Raw genomic sequence first — 19,752 nt, 5'->3', positions numbered from 1 at the left:
TGCACTGTTGTCATGCGCACGGAGATGTTTATTTTGAGAGACATTTTGCTAGCAAAGGTCATTAGAGGTTGTAATTGCGTGAATAAAGGGAATGCTGCTTCTCTATTACACTGTTGCTGTTTTTTTTCCAGTGAATTTGCTTGGTCTAAGGGCTGATAGCTTGTGGTTTGTAAAAAGCAGGACAGAGGTTGTAATTGCGTGAATAAAGGGAATGCTGCTTCTCTATTATACTGTTGCTGTTTTTTTCCAGTGAATTTGCTTGGTCTAAGGGCTGATAGCTTGTGGTTTGTAAAAAGCAGGACCATTTTATTTATTTATTTTTTGAGGTAGCCAGATCTGAAATAAACTTCCTCAGTGTAGTCAGGCTTTATCCTCAAATTCCATTTTATGTTTCTATTGACAAGAGCATTGTGGCAGACTGCTCCTTCTCTGGTTCTGATCATACCGTAAGCCTGTGTCCTGCTTGTCATATGTTGTGAAAATGCTTACTAGTGGTCATTCTGTAAGACTTGAGGACTTGGAGGTGCTGGTTTCTTGATGACCAGCCTTGCTTAGAAGTCAATCAGTAGTGGCCCAAATGAAACGCGGGTGAACGCTGGATTTCCTGTTTACTTTATCTTTTCTCATTAGCCTTTTGCAATGATTCTGGGCCCTTTTAAGGTACCCAAGATTGAGACAATTAGATTTATTTTTGAAAAGCAGGACTGCAGAAAAGTGATTGACGCAGAAAGTAAATTCCAGAATTCGGAAGAATGGAACATGAAAGAAAGAGATGTGGAGGCAAAGGAAAACCTCTGTGTGGCATGCCAGATCAGAGACATGTTGCTCAGGGGAATCTTCCTCGGAGAAGGGAGTCTGGCTTCCCTATGCACTGGGGGTGCAGGAGGCTGGCAGCTGGATCCCATTGTGGGACCTAAGGGTTCTGTGTGTAGTTCCCGGAGCAGCCTGTTAAGAGGGGAACAAGGGTTTAGGATGTGCTAGGAAATGTAGTCGGCCCAATTGATCAGGGATATATATGAGCAGGAAGAGAACTAGAAAGAGTCTGTAGGACTTCCTGGTAGAAAATGGAATGTCTTGCAGCACAGGTGATGGTGCCATCTTCTCTTCCTTCCTCCTGCAGTTAGGACCTTGGAAGGGAGAGATTCTGATTTTTGAACTGAGACAACCACAATGATGGACTTAGAGTACAGAGCAAGGGCTGGGAAGATTGTGTGTGTTTAGAGATGAACTGATCTGCTGAGGAGAAAATTTTATTACTCTTGTTTTTATTTGATTTATTTTGTTTATTTACTTATTTTCATTAGTATAAGAAATCTACTCCTAGAATTCAAAAACTAAGATTTCAAAAGGGTATATAGCAAAAGATCTCTTTCTTCATCTGCCCTTCTGCCAGCAGTCAGGAAGCAATGCTGTCAGTCTGTTTTGTATCATTCTAGAGTTGTCTTATGCATGGACAAGCATGTGGGTATATTCTTATATACATGTACATAAACACACACACACACATACATTCTTTTCCTTATTTTTGTACAAATATATGCTATTCTAGACCTTTATTTTTTTAATTTAGCAGACTTGGAGCTCTTCTCATACCAAATACATTGAAAAAACTTCCTCATTCATATTTATGTCTGCATATTATTCCACTATCTGACTATGCCCTAATTTATTTAATCAGTTCTCTTTCAATGGACATTTAGGTTGTTTCCAAATTTTTACTATTACAAATAATGCTGTAGTGAATAATCTTGTACGTGTGTGAGGATATTGAAGTGGAATTGATGGGTCAAGGGGTACACACACTTGAAATTTCGACGGATATTTCCAAATCGCCCTATATAGAGTACAGCAGTTATATTCCCACCAGCAATGTAATGTATACAAGTGCAAGGACAATATTAACCAGAGCATGAAAGAAGGAAGAGCGAGAAAAAGAACAAAGTAAAATTGCGAACAAGTTGAACAGGTAGGATGGGGTGGGAAAGACTGTGATTATGGGAGGTGCCCAGTAGTTTCACATAGAGAAAAATCATAAAAAAGAACTTTGATTGGCAAAGCAGGATTAGTAAAGCAGAACGGCAATTATAATCTCATAAATGTCACCTGGATTTTATGTTGTGGGACCCAAGAATGGGACAGAGCTACAAGAGGATCTACTCTGCCCTGTGAGAGAGAAACAAATTTATCAGGAGAAGGAGATAGGCTAGCCTAGCCGCAGAGGTAAAACATTATAAAGCTAAGTTGAAATACCAAGCCTGAGGATACACACATACTGGAAAACAGCAACAACATATGGTTAGGGAGAATTCAGGGAGAGTGGCCTGGAAGTGCTGCGGTACACTGAGCAGAGGGAGGAAAATACCTGCATTTGCAGTACAGATCCCCAACTGTTGCTGCAGACAATGGGCAGTAATAGCAGGCGGGAGCAGCAGCTACTCAGACAGCTCCTGAAGATCTCCAGCTGAGCACTCAAGTATTTGGAAGTTTGTTTGCTTGTTTATTTGTTTTTCTCATTGCTTACAGTCTACTTAGAGGGTAGAAAACAAAACTGGGAAAACTACCATTCTAGCTCTAATATTGAAGCCAAGGGAGATACTAGTTTATGAAGTAAAAGTGGTAGGTACCTTGAAAGAAAGTGGGCATGGTTACTTGAAAGTTCATGAAAGTGAGCAAGGGAAAAGCTGGGCATGGACAGGCATGCACTGTTGACTTTGGTAAATTATAACTTTGAAAGTTTAGAAATAAAATGGATGGGAACTCTAGAAGAGAAGATGACTCAGGAATATTGAACTGCTCGAAAATAATGTAATTCCAACTGTGCGATCTCATAAATAATACCAGTAAAAAGGAAGAACTGAGCGGTACCTTGAGAGAAACTAGTTTTCAAAGGCGCTTGTATGAAAGACAGAAAGGACGTAAACCAAGGACAAGTAAAAGTGTACCTGCATGACCAGTATCAGGAAGGGCAAGCTCCAAACAAAAGGACAATGCTGAGGACAATAGAAAGGCTTTTAAAATAAGATCAAAAAAAAGAATGGGCTTGATTCCACAGATGCCTCTGACTAGTACAGAGAACTCAGGACAGCAGTTCCCAAACTAATATAAATGAAAATTAAGGAATCAGGAAAATCAAGTGGTTCTAAAAAACTGGAAATGAACCATTTTCTTCTTGATTTTCAAAATGGCAAAAAAGTTAAATAGGTTCTATAAAATTTAGTCTATTGAGTTTGATTATAGGTCACCCCTATGATGGTGTGTGAAAAGCTAGAAGACAGGGTAGGAACCCATGTGCACTGAGAGTATGTCACGTCAGACTGACCTCATGGATTCGGTCAGGAATGTCTTGTGATGGTAGACCAGGTAAATCCACACTTCACTGAGGCACTGCAGAAGCATGGCTTGGGTTCATCTTGTAGACAGATGGAGGAATATAGGATGAGTGCTAGCATAGACATATTGGCATCTGAGTGCATTTAGGGTTGGGGACATATCATGTATAAGTGTGCCATGTATATATCACCTGTGCATGGTGTTGACATGTTAGGGTAGGGTATTTGGGTGGGGGAGTTGGCATGTGTAGCATGGACATGTGTGTAGCATGTTTCTGCTATTACTTTTGCTTGGGTGATGGGTTTCTTCTAGACTCTGTGTCTCAGATGTTACATGAAAGGATGGCCATCTAGTATGGCACAAAGGAGCTGTTGGGAGTTTGTTCAAACTGCAAGATGGGCTCATGGGTGGGGCAGGTCTCAGGAAAAATACCATGTCTTTTCATTACTGTGAAGAAAGTGGATGGGGCCTTGGGCAGTGACCACTGGGTGCCACCTGCTGCCCACCCCCTGAACACTTTCCTCCTTCTGTGGTGCTCTCTTTAGGAGTTCTGTGTCTGAGAGCTGACTGACCTTAAGTGCTTTTTTCTCCTTTCTTTTCCTTCCCACAGTCAGTTCTGAATGTGATCAGTGAGCTTCAGGAACAGATGTGTAGACTGCAGCTGGACATCCACAGGCAGATTCAAGAGCGCCCGTCACTCAGTAGGGACCACCCTGCAGAGGTGGTGGCTGGTGGTGATGCGGCTGAGCCCCAGCCCTGCAACCAGGACTGTGCCTGTTGGGAGGGGTCACCTGTAGGAACCACACTTAAGTATATCAGAGCATGCGTGTGTGGGGCATTGCACTGGTTGAGAGGTTGGGGTTTCTCCTAACCGGAACAGAGTGCGGTTGCTTAGCATGGATCTGTTATTACCTCCAGGCAGAGCTTAAACTCACTCCTCTCAGGATGTGAGGTGACCTCTGGGACCCTCACTGAGCAGGGTCGAGCAGGTGAGGCCAGCCCTCGGACAAGTAGCAGTACTCATTTGCCTTAGGGCTGGGAATGAGGTCTGTCGTGTGCTCTGTGTGTTGGGGAATTTGTGCAAAAGGAAGCCTCAAGATTCTTTTCTCCAGGTGTATGATTCAGATGCTGATTCCTTCTCTGGGGCTGGAAGATTAAGTAAAGCTTCATTTTGCGTGATTTTTTTTTTTTTTTTAGGAAGAAAAATAGCATCATGAAAAAGAATCCTTTCAAGCTTATTTTAAAGAGGTTTACCCCACTGAGGTTATAGAACACAAGTTTCCATTTGCAGTGAACAGTTAAGTCATCATCTGAATTTCCAGGAAAAATTCCCCCACACAATCACACCAGGGTGATTTCATGACCTCTGAGCCATGTGGAGTGTATCTGACCAGAATTCTGGACTTGGCCCTTCACGCTGGTGTGAGCTGGTTCCCTGTGCCTTTGCTGATGCCTGGTGAAAGTTTGTGCCTCCAACACCTACTGTTGAAAGGACCTGGAAGCCCAAAAGAAAAGCCAAGGTCACAGTAGCTATGAGCACTGCAGAGGGTACATTTGCTCTGCAGGAAGTTACCTCAATCCATACACAGTTACAGACCCCACCGAAAACATCTCCCTAAACTTAGTCACTGGGGTAGGGCTTAGGTGGGGAAGATTTCCTGCTACATTAAAGGATAGGGGGGACAATGACAGTCAAGATGGAAAGAGGAACTAAAAACTATCCAGTGTAGCTGGAGCATAACTGGATAACCCCAATAAGGAAGACACCACTAAGCACTGTTGTCTTGAACAAAGATTCCCTTCACAGACATTGGTCCTGCTGACTAGCGTCTATCAGAAGAACTGGCATAAAAGGCAGTTACTTCCATAGGCTTTCTGAACACCAAACTCACACAACAAACTGCCTTCTTAGCATCCCCATGTGTATGTCACATAGGCACCCCAGGACTGTCCTGTCTCAACTGTAACTCTTCATTCTCCCTCCAGTTATCCCTGTCTCACTAAATGGCATATGCGTCCATCTAGACACATCTCGAGAGAAAGAGTAATTCAAGAGGCAGGCAGGGAGCTGGGTCGGGCCAGGATGTATTGGTTATGGGTTAAAGTTATGAGTTTTGAGAAGTAGGGGAGTGCCATGACCTGATTTGTGTTTTAATCATATTCTTCCCCTGGATGTCATGGGGGTCAGTGGATTCAAGAGAAACAAGACAACAGAGGAGCAACCAGTGAATAGACTGTCCAGGCTACCAACACTAATTGCTGGGCCAGAGTTGTGGTGGTAAAGTTGGAGAGAAATGAGCCATTCAAGTTATTTTCCTGGAAGTAGAATTAATAAGGTGTGGGGATTAATTACATGTATAGGGACGAGGGAGAAGGATATCCCAAGGATAGATCCCCAGTTTCTGGCACAGGCAATTAGATGGATGCATATGCCATTTAGTGAGACGGATAATTAAGAGGGAGAGTGAAGAGTTACAGTTGAGACAGGACAGTCCTGGGGTGCCTATGTGACATACACGTGGGGATGTGTAGCTTGTTGTGTGAGTCTGGCATTGAGAAAGCCTATGGAAGTAATTGCCTTTTATGCCAGTTCTTCTGATAGACGCTAGTCAGCAGGACCAATGTCTGTGAAGGGAATCTTTGTTCAAGACAACAGTGCTTAGTGGTGTCTTCCTTATTGGGGTAGTTAAAAAAACAGGGACCCTTCCTGGAGTCAGAAGGCATGGGCTTGAATTCCACCTCCACCTCCACCACTTATTAGCTACATGAACGTGGGCAAGTTGTATAAATACCACTTTCCCTCTCAGCAACCTTCAATGGCTTCCTACTGTCCAAAGAATGGCATCAGAATTCATTTTCTAAGAGTAAAAGGAAGGTTTTCTGTTTCTTAAATCTGCAACTCCCTGGCCTTTGTTTTTAAATGGCCGCACAGCTCTTTCTGAAACAGGGACCATGTTTAAAGAGAAGAGCTGCGCTATGAAGCTTGATGCTGTTGCTGCTGCCCTGGCATCCTCTGTGCATGAACTTAACCAGGTTTGTAGATCAAGGGCACCTCCTTTAACCTTTAATTTTGTCTGTCTTCCTCATTCCTCTAGGAGTTACTACAAGAGCTGAAGCACCTCAAAATTAAAGTGGAAGAGTTAGAAAATGAACGGAATCAGTATGAATGGAAGCTGAAGGCCACTAAGGTAAAAGGTGGTTCTGATGCTCATGGAGAGGGCATGGAGGCCCTGTGGGGAGGGTCTTTGTGGAAACTTGGGTTTCCAGTAGCCTAAGTTTGAAAAATGCAAATCATCCCTCCTGTGTGGGCATGCGACAGTGCCCACATAGTGCAGCAGACAGATTTGATCCAGAAACACTCCTCATGGGGAGAGCCTGCCAGATTATTAGCTGCTAAAGTGTAGTAACTTAGTCTCCCTCTCACCGCACCTCACAGCTCCTAGCTGAAGTTGGGCCAGGAAGGGGCTGTGAGTGAGCGGGAGAGAGTGTGTGTGAGCGAGTGAGCCAGTGATTGGCAGCCAGCCGGTGATGAGTCAGTCCTAATGCAGATGAAGGTCAGCATTCTGTGGGGTGCTTCATTTTAAATTTAGCAGTTCCTTTAATGATCTGTTTCTCAAAAAATAGGCATGCTTTATTTTTGGCAATGAATATAGTCCTAAAAATGATATAAACTTTGAATTATTTTTCCATCAAGTCATGTCTCTATTAAACTTGGGAGCTTACTATTTAAAGGACACCAAGAATAAATTCTTTTTTCCCCTTCCTTCCTTTGTTTCTTCCTTTTTTTCCCCCTATACTAGTTGAAGTGCAGAGATTAAAACTAAAAGGCTGAATTAAGCCCATGAATTTGGGCCTGCACATGGTATTTAAAAATGTCAAATTAGTTATTTAAACATTAGGAGATATCACATTAAAATACAGTTAGGCTTCTTTTGCAGGTTTGGAGGGTGGGGGGAGGAAGCTCTAACAACCCTGGAGCACATTCCTGCTTGAGGGAGCCTGGGCCGAGGCTGCCCCAGAGGGTAAGCACACACCTGTCTCTCCCTACAGTCTCTGCAGTGCCACCGAGGGGGTTACCAAATGGTCCCTGTAGTCATTTTAATTTCTGCTTCCTATTAGAGTTTTTTAAAATACTTCTTATTCGAGGGGGTTACCAAATGGTCCCTGTAGTCATTTTAATTTCTGCTTCCTATTAGAGTTTTTTTTAATACTAAGAGCTTTCTTAATGTCTAGTCTGTATTTTTACTTTTTCTACAAGTTAATTGTTAATGATTATAAAAACAACACTCATTATAGAGAATTTTCAAACCATAAATAATTAAAGGAATAAAAAGCACTCATACTACCCAGGATCTCCCATTGTTAATATTTTCTTCCAGTTATTTTTTCTTTCTTTCTTTTGGGTTTCTCTCTGTGTCTCTGTCTCTGTCTGTCTCAATTTCTGGTATTGGTTATTTTATATACAATTTTATATCGTGCTTTATTCATCTAAAATTTTATGATTTCCCATGTTATTAAAATAAAATGCTGAACAAGATGTTAATTTCTATACAATATTCTAATGTATAAATGTAAAATAATTTGTTTCACCATTTTACAGATGATGAAACTGAGACACAAAGAGATTAAGTAACTTTCCCAAAGATCTTATGGCTAGTCAGAACCAACTGTGGGCAGTCAGAGCCATCTCTCTACTGGTCTGTTATCTGAGTAGGACTTTGTATGTGCTATGCTGGACAGTCACCAGTTTTAGAAGCATTATTTTTGTCTAGTAGCTCAGAACCTTCCACGAAGGTGCTCCAATCAAGCAAGTCCTGTCTTGGTGAAACCTTTGAAGTTGTGCATACCACCCTCTGTGTAAAACCAAATAACTCTTTTTAAATTTCTTTTAAATTATCTAAGTTCTTTGCCTCGGCATGTAGACTTTTGAGATGCTAAAGGTTATGTAATAACTGCCAGGTTTAGAGCTCCTTCTGTGTGCCAGAATGAACCAAGTCCTCTGCACACATTTTCTTATTTAATTCATAAAATAACTCAGGTATATTTTATTCTTCTCATTTTACTAGTAAGGAAACAGAGGCTCAGGGTAGACAGGTGACGTTCAGATCTGGGTCTGTGTTGTTCCCATGCTCCCACATTCTCATGCTCTCTTTCCTATATCATCATGATTCCCTGCAGTGAAATCCTGCACTGCTTTTGGAAGTTCTTCAGTTTTCTGCTTAAGGCTTCTCAGTCCCTACAGTAGTCTGTTTTAGTGTTGCCGTAACAGAATACCTGAGACTAGGTAGTTTATAAAGAACAGAGGTTTATTTGGCTCATGATTCTGGGACAGCTGCATCTAGCATGGGCCTCAGGCTGCTTCTGCTCATGGTGGAAAATGGCAGGTAGCTGGTAGGTACAAGCAGATCACATGGTAAGAGGAAGCAAGAGAGAGAAAGAGAGAGAGAGGAGATGGCAAGGTCTTTTTAAACTACCAGCTCTCATGGGAAGTAATGAAGCGAGAACTCACTACCCCCAACCTCCAAGGACAGCATTAATACATTTGTGAGGGATTCGCCCCCATGACTCAAACAGCTCCCAACACTGCCACATTGAGGGATCAGATTTCCACATGAGTTTTGGGGGGACAACACATCCAAACTCTATCAGTCCCTAAAGGTGATTCATCTTCCAGTGCAGCAGCAGTACGGCATGGTCCCTGGGTTTCATGAGGCACAGCACTTGCAGGGACCGAGATCTCCTGGCTGCCAGTCTGCATGGCTGTCTCTGACCTCTTGCCACACAACTCTAGCTTTGGTGGCTGTGGAAGTGGTGGCAGTAGCATACTTTGCCCTCACAATCAGGTAAAGGGTCTCTGGCCTGTTGGTGGCCTTCCCAGCTGTGGGGACAGGTACCACTCTAAAAATAGCAGATACGTAGTTTCTGACCTATTCTGTAGAAATTGGCACAAGAGGATTGGGCCTGGTCACTTGTCCGTAGGGTTCATAGTACGTAGATAGATGATCTCACCCAGAGGCAGGCCTCAGAGAGACATGAACTCATAGTGCCAGGGGCTGGGCTCTGTCTCAACAGGCTCACATCACTGAAGCCTAACCGTGGGACCAGCAGACAAGCGTCAGGCGTCCAGATTCCTAACAGACACCAGCACCCATCCTATCTGCAGAGAAAGGGAGAGATGGGCTTGGAGTGGTGCAAGAAAGGTTAAGAGAATATGTTCCAAGGGTAGTCTGGCCCTTGTAGAAATGAGAGGCATTTGGGTTGAGCATCCCAAAGCTCAAGTTTTCAGAAGCCACTGTCACCATTTATCATAAGCCCATGGGCACGTAGGGCCCTGAGTGAGCTAGAAAAGCTGCTCCATGGCTGCATGTCTCAGCAAGCAGTTTGGCACAGACAGACCCAGCTCTCTGGCCTCTGTGGGTGGAGACCAGAGTGAGGGGCAGTGCTTCATAGCGAGCTTTAAAGTGAGGAAACCCTACTGCTTGTCATCTCTTTTTCCTTTACTTGGTTATCTTTGTCCCATTTGGAGGATGTTAGGAGAGGTTTAATCAGAAACCCTCAAGGTGGGCTCTGGGAGCCTGAGCCCCATAACAGCGGCACTCATCTGTCCTATTAACTCAGAAGCAGAGAGGCGGAAATGGGAGGAGCCCCAGGCAGGCCAGGGTTTGCATTCCGTTCTGGTCACTGAGTAGCTCTGTGACTTTAACACTGACTCCTGTACTACTCCTGTTTTCTTCCCAGTGACTTGTGGAAATATTGCTTCCTCCCATGGCTTCTTGTTAGGATTAAGCAAGGTTTGACCTAAGAAAGCAGTGAGCACAGGGGCTGATACAGTGTGGGTGCCCAGTCAGTGTGCTGGAACTGAACGCAAGGCTGCCCAGCAGAGGAGTCACCAGCAGGACCAGTGTTCATTTGGTTATTTGAGGTTGTTCAAAGATTAACTTGGACCTCTGTGGGAAAGGACAGCTCATGTCACAATCTTGAGGACTGAAGGAGGGACATGATTGGGCTACCACATGGGGAGGGGGTGGACAGAGTAGAAGCCTTTTCTGTGTGTTCCATTGACTGACTTAGGGGACAGTTCTTAACCCCTTTTTTATTTGGTTTGATGCTCTGAGAACTGAGCTGATTATCCATAAGGGAAGGAATAACGAGAGGAGTAATAGTAATAGCATTTATTGAGCACTTAACATGTCCTAAGTATTGGGCTAAGTTGTTCATAACCACTATCTTACATAATTCTCACTGCACTTCCCATGAAGTAGGTGCTATTTTTCTCATTTTGTAGATGAGCTGAGATTCAAAAAAGTTAAGTTGCTTGCCTAAGGTGACCCAGCTTGGAAATGAGAGAATCTGGCCAGGTTTGTTTGACTCCAAAGCCAAGGTGCCTCTTGAGATGGGTCCTACACGGATTTTCTAATGAGTATGAGAAGGCATGCACAATAACACCTAGTGCTGTCTTTGAAGTTTAACCTGCTGTACTTAGTGGAGACATGGAAACCATCCAGTGCAGCTGCCCGTGTATGCATATATGAATGTGTGTGTGCGCTTGTGTGGCTCTCTGCTTACATGCTTTTTTTGCAAAAGCATATATGTTAAGCATACCTGAATGTTTGTATGAGGGTACTTCAAAAAGCTCATGGAAAAATAGAATTAAAAGATAATATGAATTTCTTCATGGACTTTTTGAAGTATCCTTATATATGTGTATATGTGGCTGAGCATGCACACATGTCTGGAGTTTGGGCAGAGGCAGTGACTATTCCCAAAGGGTGGGAGAGTGATAAGGGAGGGAGCCCTTGGCTCACCCTTTATCCACCAGTAGTGATTTGATTTCTACTGTATTTCCTTCATGGGCAAAAATGAAAGCTGCATGAACTTGTTACAGCAGTGTTATCTAAGTGCTGTTGCATGAATATCTTGGGAGAAGAAAAACCAAGTCTCAAAAGAGAATATCCCCCTGTGCACCAAGGGCAGCCCTCTCATTGCACACAATCTCAGCTCCTTGGGCCTCACTGGTATCTGGGCCTTACAGGGCAGGGAAGAGAAAGATAGTCAGGTAGGAGGATGCAGAGGAAGGAGCAGGTTGATGATCAGAGCTGTGGACAGGGCCAGAATGGCCAGGAAGAGTGAGTTCATTCAGCAGAGTTCCACCTGCTGGGGAGGGCCGCAAGCCCCTCTAACTACTCACCTCTACTCTTAATGTGTCATAGGGCCCAGTGGGCTCTGGGCTCTGACACAAGGCACTTCCAAATGGTTTGGCAGTTTCTCTAACCTGGTAAGATTCTCTGTTGCTCTTCCAGGCTGAGGTAGCCCAGCTGCAAGAGCAGGTAGCCCTGAAAGATGCAGAAATTGAGCGTCTACATAGCCAGCTCTCCCGGACCACAGCCCTCCACAGTGACCATGCAGAGCGAGGTAACTGGCTTGATTGTAATGGGATGCAGTTGTCCTGGGCTCTGGGCCCACTCTAACAAGAGAGCATGTGTGTCTATGAATGAATGTGTGCATGCTTATGTGAGTAGTCATGCTTTATTAGTCCATTTCTGTTGCTTATAACATAAATACCTGAAACTGGGTGATTTATAAAGAAAACAAAGTTTATTGCTTACAGTTTTGGAGGCTGGAAAGTCCAAAGTCCAGGGAACATGTCTGGTCGGGGTCTTAGTGGTGGCGACAGTGACCTAGGGGTCTCACATGGCAGAAAATGGTGGAGCAGAGAGAGAGAGAGAGAGAGAAAGATAGCTCCTCATGTACTCTCCTTTTAAAGCCCTCAGAACCATTCCCATGACCACCATTATTAATCCTTTCACTATGGCATGGTCCAACAATCTAATAACCTCTTCAGGGCCCAACCTTTCAATTACCATGATAGGATTTCCCAGCCTCAGTAGTTACAGTGGGAATAAAGCTTTAAATATATGGATTTGGGGAACATAATTCAGTCAATCCACAGCACATGCTAATATGCACTTACATGTGCGTATGTGTGCAAGCATGTCCCAGTGAGTGGATACACACGTTTGCATGTGCATGTGTGTGCGCATATGTGCACACAAGCCTTTAAAGCTTAGCTCTATTTAGAATCATTGCCATGGACTTCTCCCCTAACCAGAAGTTTCAGCTCTGAAGGCTTTTCTCAGATGCAGTGTTAATTGAAACTCTGCACAACCACTTCTGGAGCTTTTACTGAGAATGTAGGAAATACCTGACTCTTTTATTTGATTGAAATGCCTCGTTTCTGTGTCATCATCAAAGGGAAGGCTTTAGCAATTCATTCAGTCATTTCATGGATGCCTGCCTGACACTTGTACAAGACCCCGAGGTTACAGAAACAGATCAGTTCTTTCTCATGCTTTAGATCTCAACTTAAATGTTTCCTCTCAGAAAGACCTTTCCTTGCTACCCTACCTCAAGTAGATCCCTCCAGTTCTATTATTTTCTAACTTGGCATCCCACTTATTATAACTTATCGGTGTGTTATTTTGGGAGGTTTCATGGCACAGACTGTCATCCCTACTCTAGGGCAGAGACGGTATCTGTCTTGTTTAAGAACATATCTGCAGAGCCCAGCACAGTATTCAGCCCATGGTAGGCTCCTAAGAAATATTTACTGATTAAGTGAAAGGATGGTGAATGGTTCCTGAGGAGTTCATGTCTTGTTGGTTAAAAATAGAGGATAAATTCTCAAATACTCTTTTTAACACATAGTTTATATTTGTGGCTATTTGCCACGTATATAAAATGATCACACATCTTCCATATTGTCCAATTACCACTAGGCTGCCGAGCAATGCTGGAGGTCATATAGTACTATGGATTAGCACCACTACCTGCTCTCATCTTGGCCTCAGCACTGCTTAGCATGTGTCCCCAGCTGGGGTGGGGAAGCCATGCAGCCATGGATTAGGCCAGAGAGGGAAATTAGTGACCAGTAGTGATCAGCATGCTCATCCCTCCCCTAGCCTTTCTCAGCATCTTCCCAAGCCTTTAGGTGTGTCACCTACCTGCCACATTGTACCTGTGGAGGTAGGGTCCTACTAAAATATCCTGGATTATCTGATATGCCAAACCTGGGTAGAGAGCACCCCATGTCATGACTTTTAGGCCAGGCAGCCTTCCCCCTGTACCCCAAGCTTCCCCATAGTCCAAGCCTTCCAAACCCTACCCCATGCCATCATCAGGTGCCTCCTGGAGCTGATCCGTTGGTCATTTGCTCAGGTTGGGTTCTGACCAATGAATTGAGGTATGCCAATCTTTATCTGGAGCTTGCCACCCTGCCCCTGGAAACTGAGCTACAGAGCTGATGTCAGCCTCCAGGAGCCTAAGATAATGAGCAAGAACTCTCCACTTTACTCTGAAAAAGAATCCCCACAGCTACTTACGGAAAGTCCATAGATCTATTGTTGCTATTCTTATTGGATGTCACAAGCATCCCCAAAGGAAACGGTATACCTATACTTTACTTTACTCTGAAAAAGAATCCCCACAGCTACTTACGGAAAGTCCATAGATCTATTGTTGCTGTTCTTATTGGATGTCACAAGCATCCCCAAAGGAAACGGTATACCTATACTTTTTTTGTTCCTGTCTCCTGTACTTTTCTTATGTAGACATTCCTGTTCCCTTTGCAGTACCCAGTTTGGGGATAGGTATAGTTTCCTGTTTGGAAAATCTGGGTATGTGCCAATTCCTAGACCTCTTTGTATCTGGCAGAATGACCTCCAGCTTCTTTAGGCATTGGCCTTTGACCTGACTCTCAGACCAGTCTGGGAAGAAGTCAAGAGAGTCCCTATCGGATCCAAAGTGAGAGAAGGCTATGGGTTTCCCACCATATTGACAATTCCCACAGATTGACACAGATCCCTCAGCCCACAGTGATATTCTATAGGTTTATGATGAAATAAGATTGTTTTTCCCTTACCCATAGAGTTTGTTTTAATAAATTTATAGATGTGTCTAAAGATTTGTTAGTCAATTCTGACTGTACCATTTAAAATTAAACCAAGTACCCTACTCTTTTACGTAATCACTTTTTCCCCAGACTGCATTCAGCTGTAGACTTTTTTTTTTCCCCTCATTTTACATTCTTCTCTGCTTACAGTCTGTGAAATTGTATGATTTTCTCCAAAACCCATCAGCAGCCCAGGTACATGCCTATTGGAGTTGTAAAGGATAAGAATGTCTCTATTCTTAAGAGATGTTGGTTATGAAAGATTTTGGTGTTCCCCTGTGTCACCTTTGAGTAAATGGCATTATTTTGCCCATAAATATCTATAAAGAGAAGGCAAAGTACTAGGTCTCTTTATTTGGTAGTCCAACAAATATTTAATGAGACCGACTATACCAGGCACCATCCTGGGCTCTTTAAATAAATAAATGAGCCCACATTCACTTGGAAACTCTTCAAGTTTGCACTTGGGGAGCATCTTAGCATGCATTCATAGCTCTTTGCATTTATATAAATGCTTTCTATACCAAAATTCTTGTAGACCAAGAAATTCAGCGTCTGAAAATGGGGATGGAAACTTTGCTTGTTGCCAATGAAGATAAGGTAAGATGGTCATTGGGCACCCTGTCCTTCCTCTGCTGACATCCATGGCTGTGTTTGGTCCCTGCTGGCCTCTGATACTCTGGACAGGGCCATGCCCATCAAGGCATTGGCACAAGAATGTATCAGGAGAATGGCCTCTGCCTCCAAGAGTCTTGGCCTCAGCTACCTGTTTTTGACTATGATGCCTGGGAAGTTTGCCTAAATGGAATCTCCCAAAAGCACTCAAATCCCTGCCTGTTCATACTGGTCTGGGGAAAAAATAGCTCTGTGATTACTACCAATATCATAGCTCCTGCTGAGACTCCTAGCAAAACTCAGGAAGAGTTCCCCAATCTTGGATGTGTGTGATCTGGTGATAGAAACATCACAGGACACTTGGAACAATGCAGTGCCTCAGTTTACCCTGCTGCCTTACATTTTTCCCATCTAATTCCTGCATAATCATAAAATAGTCACCTGTATAAATACAGAGCCCCTACCTGTTACAAACAGCGTCTCTGGGGATCAAGTCCTTAATTTTGCCTAAGGTCAGATAACCAGTAGATAGCAGAGCCAGGGTTCATACCCAACTCTGTCTAACTCCAGGATTCATGTGGCCTCCCAAGTCCCTAGGAGGAAAGAAATGCCGTGAAAGAAATGATCTCTCTGGGAATTTCCTTTGTTGTATAAGGTGTCTCAAACTCCTAAGGAACAAGTCAGGATATTAGGATAAATGCAATATAGCAGCTTTATTTTAGTCCTTTATTTGTGTAGCTCCACAGAGCAACACTGGACCAGGAGGTGGATTTCAATGACTACTTCATTAGGACAGGGAGTCAGTGAGTTTCATGCTTCTGAAAATGTTTAAACCAGCTCCATGAATGGCATGTCAGACATGGATTGTTGACTCAGCTTTAGGTAGAGTCGTTGAGTGCCTGCAGTTAGCAGACCAATGAGACCCCACCTCTACAGGATGGGCTCTGGACACACTTTCCCTGTGGGAGTGTGCCATAGGTTCTGTTGCTTTGCCTCCCACAGATTTGTCACCTCTTTTCCGCTGGGTGACAGAGTCACCAAAGATTACTCAAAGCCCATCTCTTCTGAGCAGTGAGAAGCCCAAAAAAGGGGTTAATCTCCTGGAACCCTCAAGATAGAGGCATTCCTTCCATTTGGGAAATTAACCACGAATTGGGGGTTCTCTTTATTCTTCAGACTGGGAAGTTACAGGAAGAGAACATAGGTGGGGTTTTTGCTAAGTATAGTTTTAAAAGTTTAACAATAGAAGCTGGTAACATTCAGTGAGACAGGCAAGGTCACATTCCACGTAAGACAAGCAAGGTGACCTTCAATAATGCAATTTGCAACAAAAGCTTTATTTTAGCAAACATTCTCTTCTTACAGCAATTTCCCAGCATCTTTACATATCAGTCAGTAGCCTGTCTGTCTTTGAGCCAGAAACCTTGCTGTGTTACAATTCTTTATCTTACAAGAGAGACTATAGCCTGGGGAAAATTTCCTGTGTTTTGCAAGGTCAATATTTGAAACTGCAAGGCCTTGGAAAACCAGGCCCTGTGAAGTACATTTGCTTTATGCATACTCCACAGGTTCCACATGGGCTTTCTTCTCAGTGTGCCCAGAACATAGCCTGGCCCCAAAAATGAAATTGTCTGAAATACCAGTGGTGTTAATCTAAATCTGCTCTCACACCCTGATAGGACCGTCGGATTGAGGAGCTTATGGGACTATTAAACCAGTATCGAAGGGTGAAGGAGATCGTGATGGCAACTCAAGGTAAGAGCAAGGATCCTACCATTTTCTCCTGAAGATATTCCATCTACTATATTAAATCCAGGGGCAGTTCTGCTAGAAGATTCTTTATCTCCATTTGGAGAAGATCCCCTACTGGGAATGGAGCAGATTAGACTGTCCTAGATGATGGGGAATTGGCAGCTTTGGATTTCCAGAAATTTTATCAGATGGTGGTAAGCTCAGAACTTCTGGGGACTATCCAGATCACCAAGAAAATAAAGCCTTCAACTTTAGCCCTTGGGAATTCCCATGCTTGGAGGGTCTCCTATGCATCTTCCTAGGAGTACTTCTTAGAGGCAGTGAATGGAGTCAAAACTGGATCAAAAATCAACTCAGTACTCTCATTGGGTATTAGAGCTTGTCCAGCTACTAGAGAATCTAAAGCTTCCCAGCAGACTCAGAAGGCATTCTGGGAGCCTTCTTTGAGTTGCTGGGTACCTGGGATACTGCAGGAAGTCACAGGACAGGGAGAGCTGGTGTGTTTCATATTTGCCACCCAGACTGAATACAACATGCAGGCAGCATTGGTGATCTCATGGGCATGGTGGTGCAAATGTCAAGCTGCCTTTCTTGTTGTTCATGCCATTGACCTGGGCTTCCATCAGAGATCCTGAGGAAGCAGCTATTTCACAAGAGACAGCTGCTTTGAAGGATATTCAGGAAACTCTAATTCTGGCTGAGCTTTTGCCTCTTCTTGTGAAGAAGCCAAGCCTCCCCTGGGGTTGTGGCTGACTAGTCACTGCCCAGGGCCTCTGCCAGCCCCTAGACATAGGTCATAGCCCTCTTTCCTCTAATCTTTTGGGATCTTGGGTCAAGTCACTCTCAGGGTCTGATTGCCTGTGGCCAAGGAGTGAGAAGTTTGGAGGCAGGGTGTGCTTACCTCTGTTCTGCAGATGAGCTTTGACTTTGAAGTGTCCCTCAGGACAGCCCTTGCTTAGATGCCCTGAAGAATCCTCTGAATCACACTCTTAATGTTCCTTTATGTATTGTTTAGTCTTTCTTAATAAAGGAGAAACAGCGTTAGGATTTTGTGGTACAGTTTTAAGTTTATGAACAATTCACACAATAGTGATCACCCTTTTGCACTAATGCTACCAGGGCCTTCAGAGAGATCTCTCTCAATCAATACAGAAGAACTGGAGGGAAGTTTCAGAAAGTGGAACACTGCAAATAAAAGCCCCGAAGAATTATTTAAACAGGAGGTACTGTGTTTTCACCCATGATATAGGGTTTTATCATGTCCTCAGAGCTTGCCCTGAGCTTGGAGGATCTGGTGAGGCATGTATCAGGAACACATCCTGATCCAGTGAATAACTACATTAATGGAGTGGCCCTCAGTCTTTGGGGAAAGAATGGAAGGGAGCAGGAGCCTGTGTTCTGGTTGGCAGACAGCATGGTGGATACTGGAACTTTCAAGGATGGGAAATTTCCTTTTTAATTGGGTATTTTGTTTATTTTTGTCTTTACTCTCTGGAACGTTAGCATAGACCAAAGGTGGTGTTTGTTTTATTTACCAGGTTTCTCCAGAGTCTGCAATAANACTAGAGAATCTAAAGCTTCCCAGCAGACTCAGAAGGCATTCTGGGAGCCTTCTTTGAGTTTCTGGGTACCTGGGATACTGCAGGAAGTCACAGGACAGGGAGAGCTGGTGTGTTTCATATTTGCCACCCAGAGTGAATACAACATGCAGACAGCATTGGTGATCTCATGGGCATGGTGGTGCAAATGTCAAGCTGCCTTTCTTGTTGTTCATGCCATTGACCTGGGCTTCCATCAGAGATCCTGAGGAAGCAGCTGTTTCACAAGAGACAGCTGCTTTGAAGGATATTCAGGAAGATCTAATTCTGGCTGAGCTTTTGCCTCTTCTTGTGAAGAAGCCAAGCCTCCCCTGGGGTTGTNGCCTGTGTTCTGGTTGGCAGACAGCATGGTGGATACTGGAACTTTCAAGGATGGGAAATTTACTTTTTAATTGGGTATTTTGTTTATTTTTGTCTTTACTCTCTGGAACATTAGCATAGACCAAAGGTGGTGTTTGTTTTATTTACCAGGTTTCTCCAGAGTCTGCAATAATGCCTGATACCCAGTAGAATTCCACAAATATTTGTTGAATGAATGAATGTGTCTTGCTCATTTAGAGGGATAACTGCAGCTTCTCAAGTGATATATTTCTGCTTCACAGATATCTCCTCCAACCCCTAAAGCCAGCACAAAGATTTTCCTTCTCTTCTCTTTTGTTTGTTTAAAATCTGATGCTATTGTATGAATCTCTCTGGCAAAATACAAATGAGCAAACAAGCTCATAGACATAGACCTTAGGTGGAGGGGAGGGGCTTAAGCCTAGGGTCCAAAAGATTGGTGAAACTCCAGAATGGTCAAACTAAAAAGGATCTTAGTGGTCCAGCTCAATCCTTTTAATGAAGAGAAGATCAAAAGTGTCATCCAATGACCCAGTTATCAAATAAGAACAAGCACCCCAGATTGCTGGCAGTTATAGAATAGCGGTAACCAAGACTTGTCGATACCTCTGTGTCATCACTACAATGAGCATTATATGTGGCTCACCTCATTTATTCCTCATGACGCCTCGTTGGGATCCTTATTTTATTGTGATGAAACTGAAGTGCACAGATGGTAATTTACTCTAGGTCACATTGCAAGTAGGTAGCAGAACCTGGACTTGACCCTAGGTCTCTCTGACCAAAAAGCCCAGGTACTTAACAACTGTGCTATATGTAAGGGTTCTTCCTATAGTAGACCAAGAAGACTCTGGGCTCTAGAGAAAAGTGGTGCTCTTTGCAGTCTGTGCAATTCTGGAAACATAGGACTGTGTTCTTTCATGCCACTGTTAGCTCATGGTCACCCCATCTGTGATGCTCTTTCCTTACCTGCCTTCTTTGTGGCTCATTCTCATTTCTCAAGATTCAGCTCAAGCACCGTCCCTTCTGAAGCCTTCCCAACATTTCCACCAGCAAGGGGAGCCCTTCCCTCCTCTCTCTTCCCATGTTATGTTATAGGAGTCGATACCATAAGGACCTGTTGCATTGTTCTTTTATACTGGTTCACTTATCTGCCTCCCAGAGGTGGGG

At 43.6% G+C, this 19,752-nt stretch overlaps 1 protein-coding gene across 1 annotated transcript in view; it reads left to right on the top strand.

Annotated features, from left to right (window-relative positions):
- The window catches only part of PPFIBP2 (PTPRF interacting protein, binding protein 2 (liprin beta 2)), a 146,238-nt gene that overhangs the window by 98,921 nt on the left and 27,565 nt on the right, over positions 1-19,752 (top strand). Inside the window, exons 7-11 of the mRNA XM_008572467.1 lie at positions 6,426-6,518; positions 11,631-11,742; positions 14,817-14,878; positions 16,573-16,648; positions 17,765-17,868. Of these exons, the coding sequence (XP_008570689.1) occupies positions 6,426-6,518; positions 11,631-11,742; positions 14,817-14,878; positions 16,573-16,648; positions 17,765-17,868 (447 nt within the window). The remainder of the gene's footprint in view (positions 1-6,425; positions 6,519-11,630; positions 11,743-14,816; positions 14,879-16,572; positions 16,649-17,764; positions 17,869-19,752) is intronic.

Source organism: Galeopterus variegatus, unplaced genomic scaffold (genome assembly GCF_000696425.1).
Source record: "Galeopterus variegatus unplaced genomic scaffold, G_variegatus-3.0.2 Scaffold788, whole genome shotgun sequence".
In the NCBI taxonomy this organism is placed as follows: Eukaryota; Metazoa; Chordata; class Mammalia; order Dermoptera; family Cynocephalidae; genus Galeopterus; species Galeopterus variegatus.
This window is presented reverse-complemented; position numbering and strand designations above follow the sequence as displayed.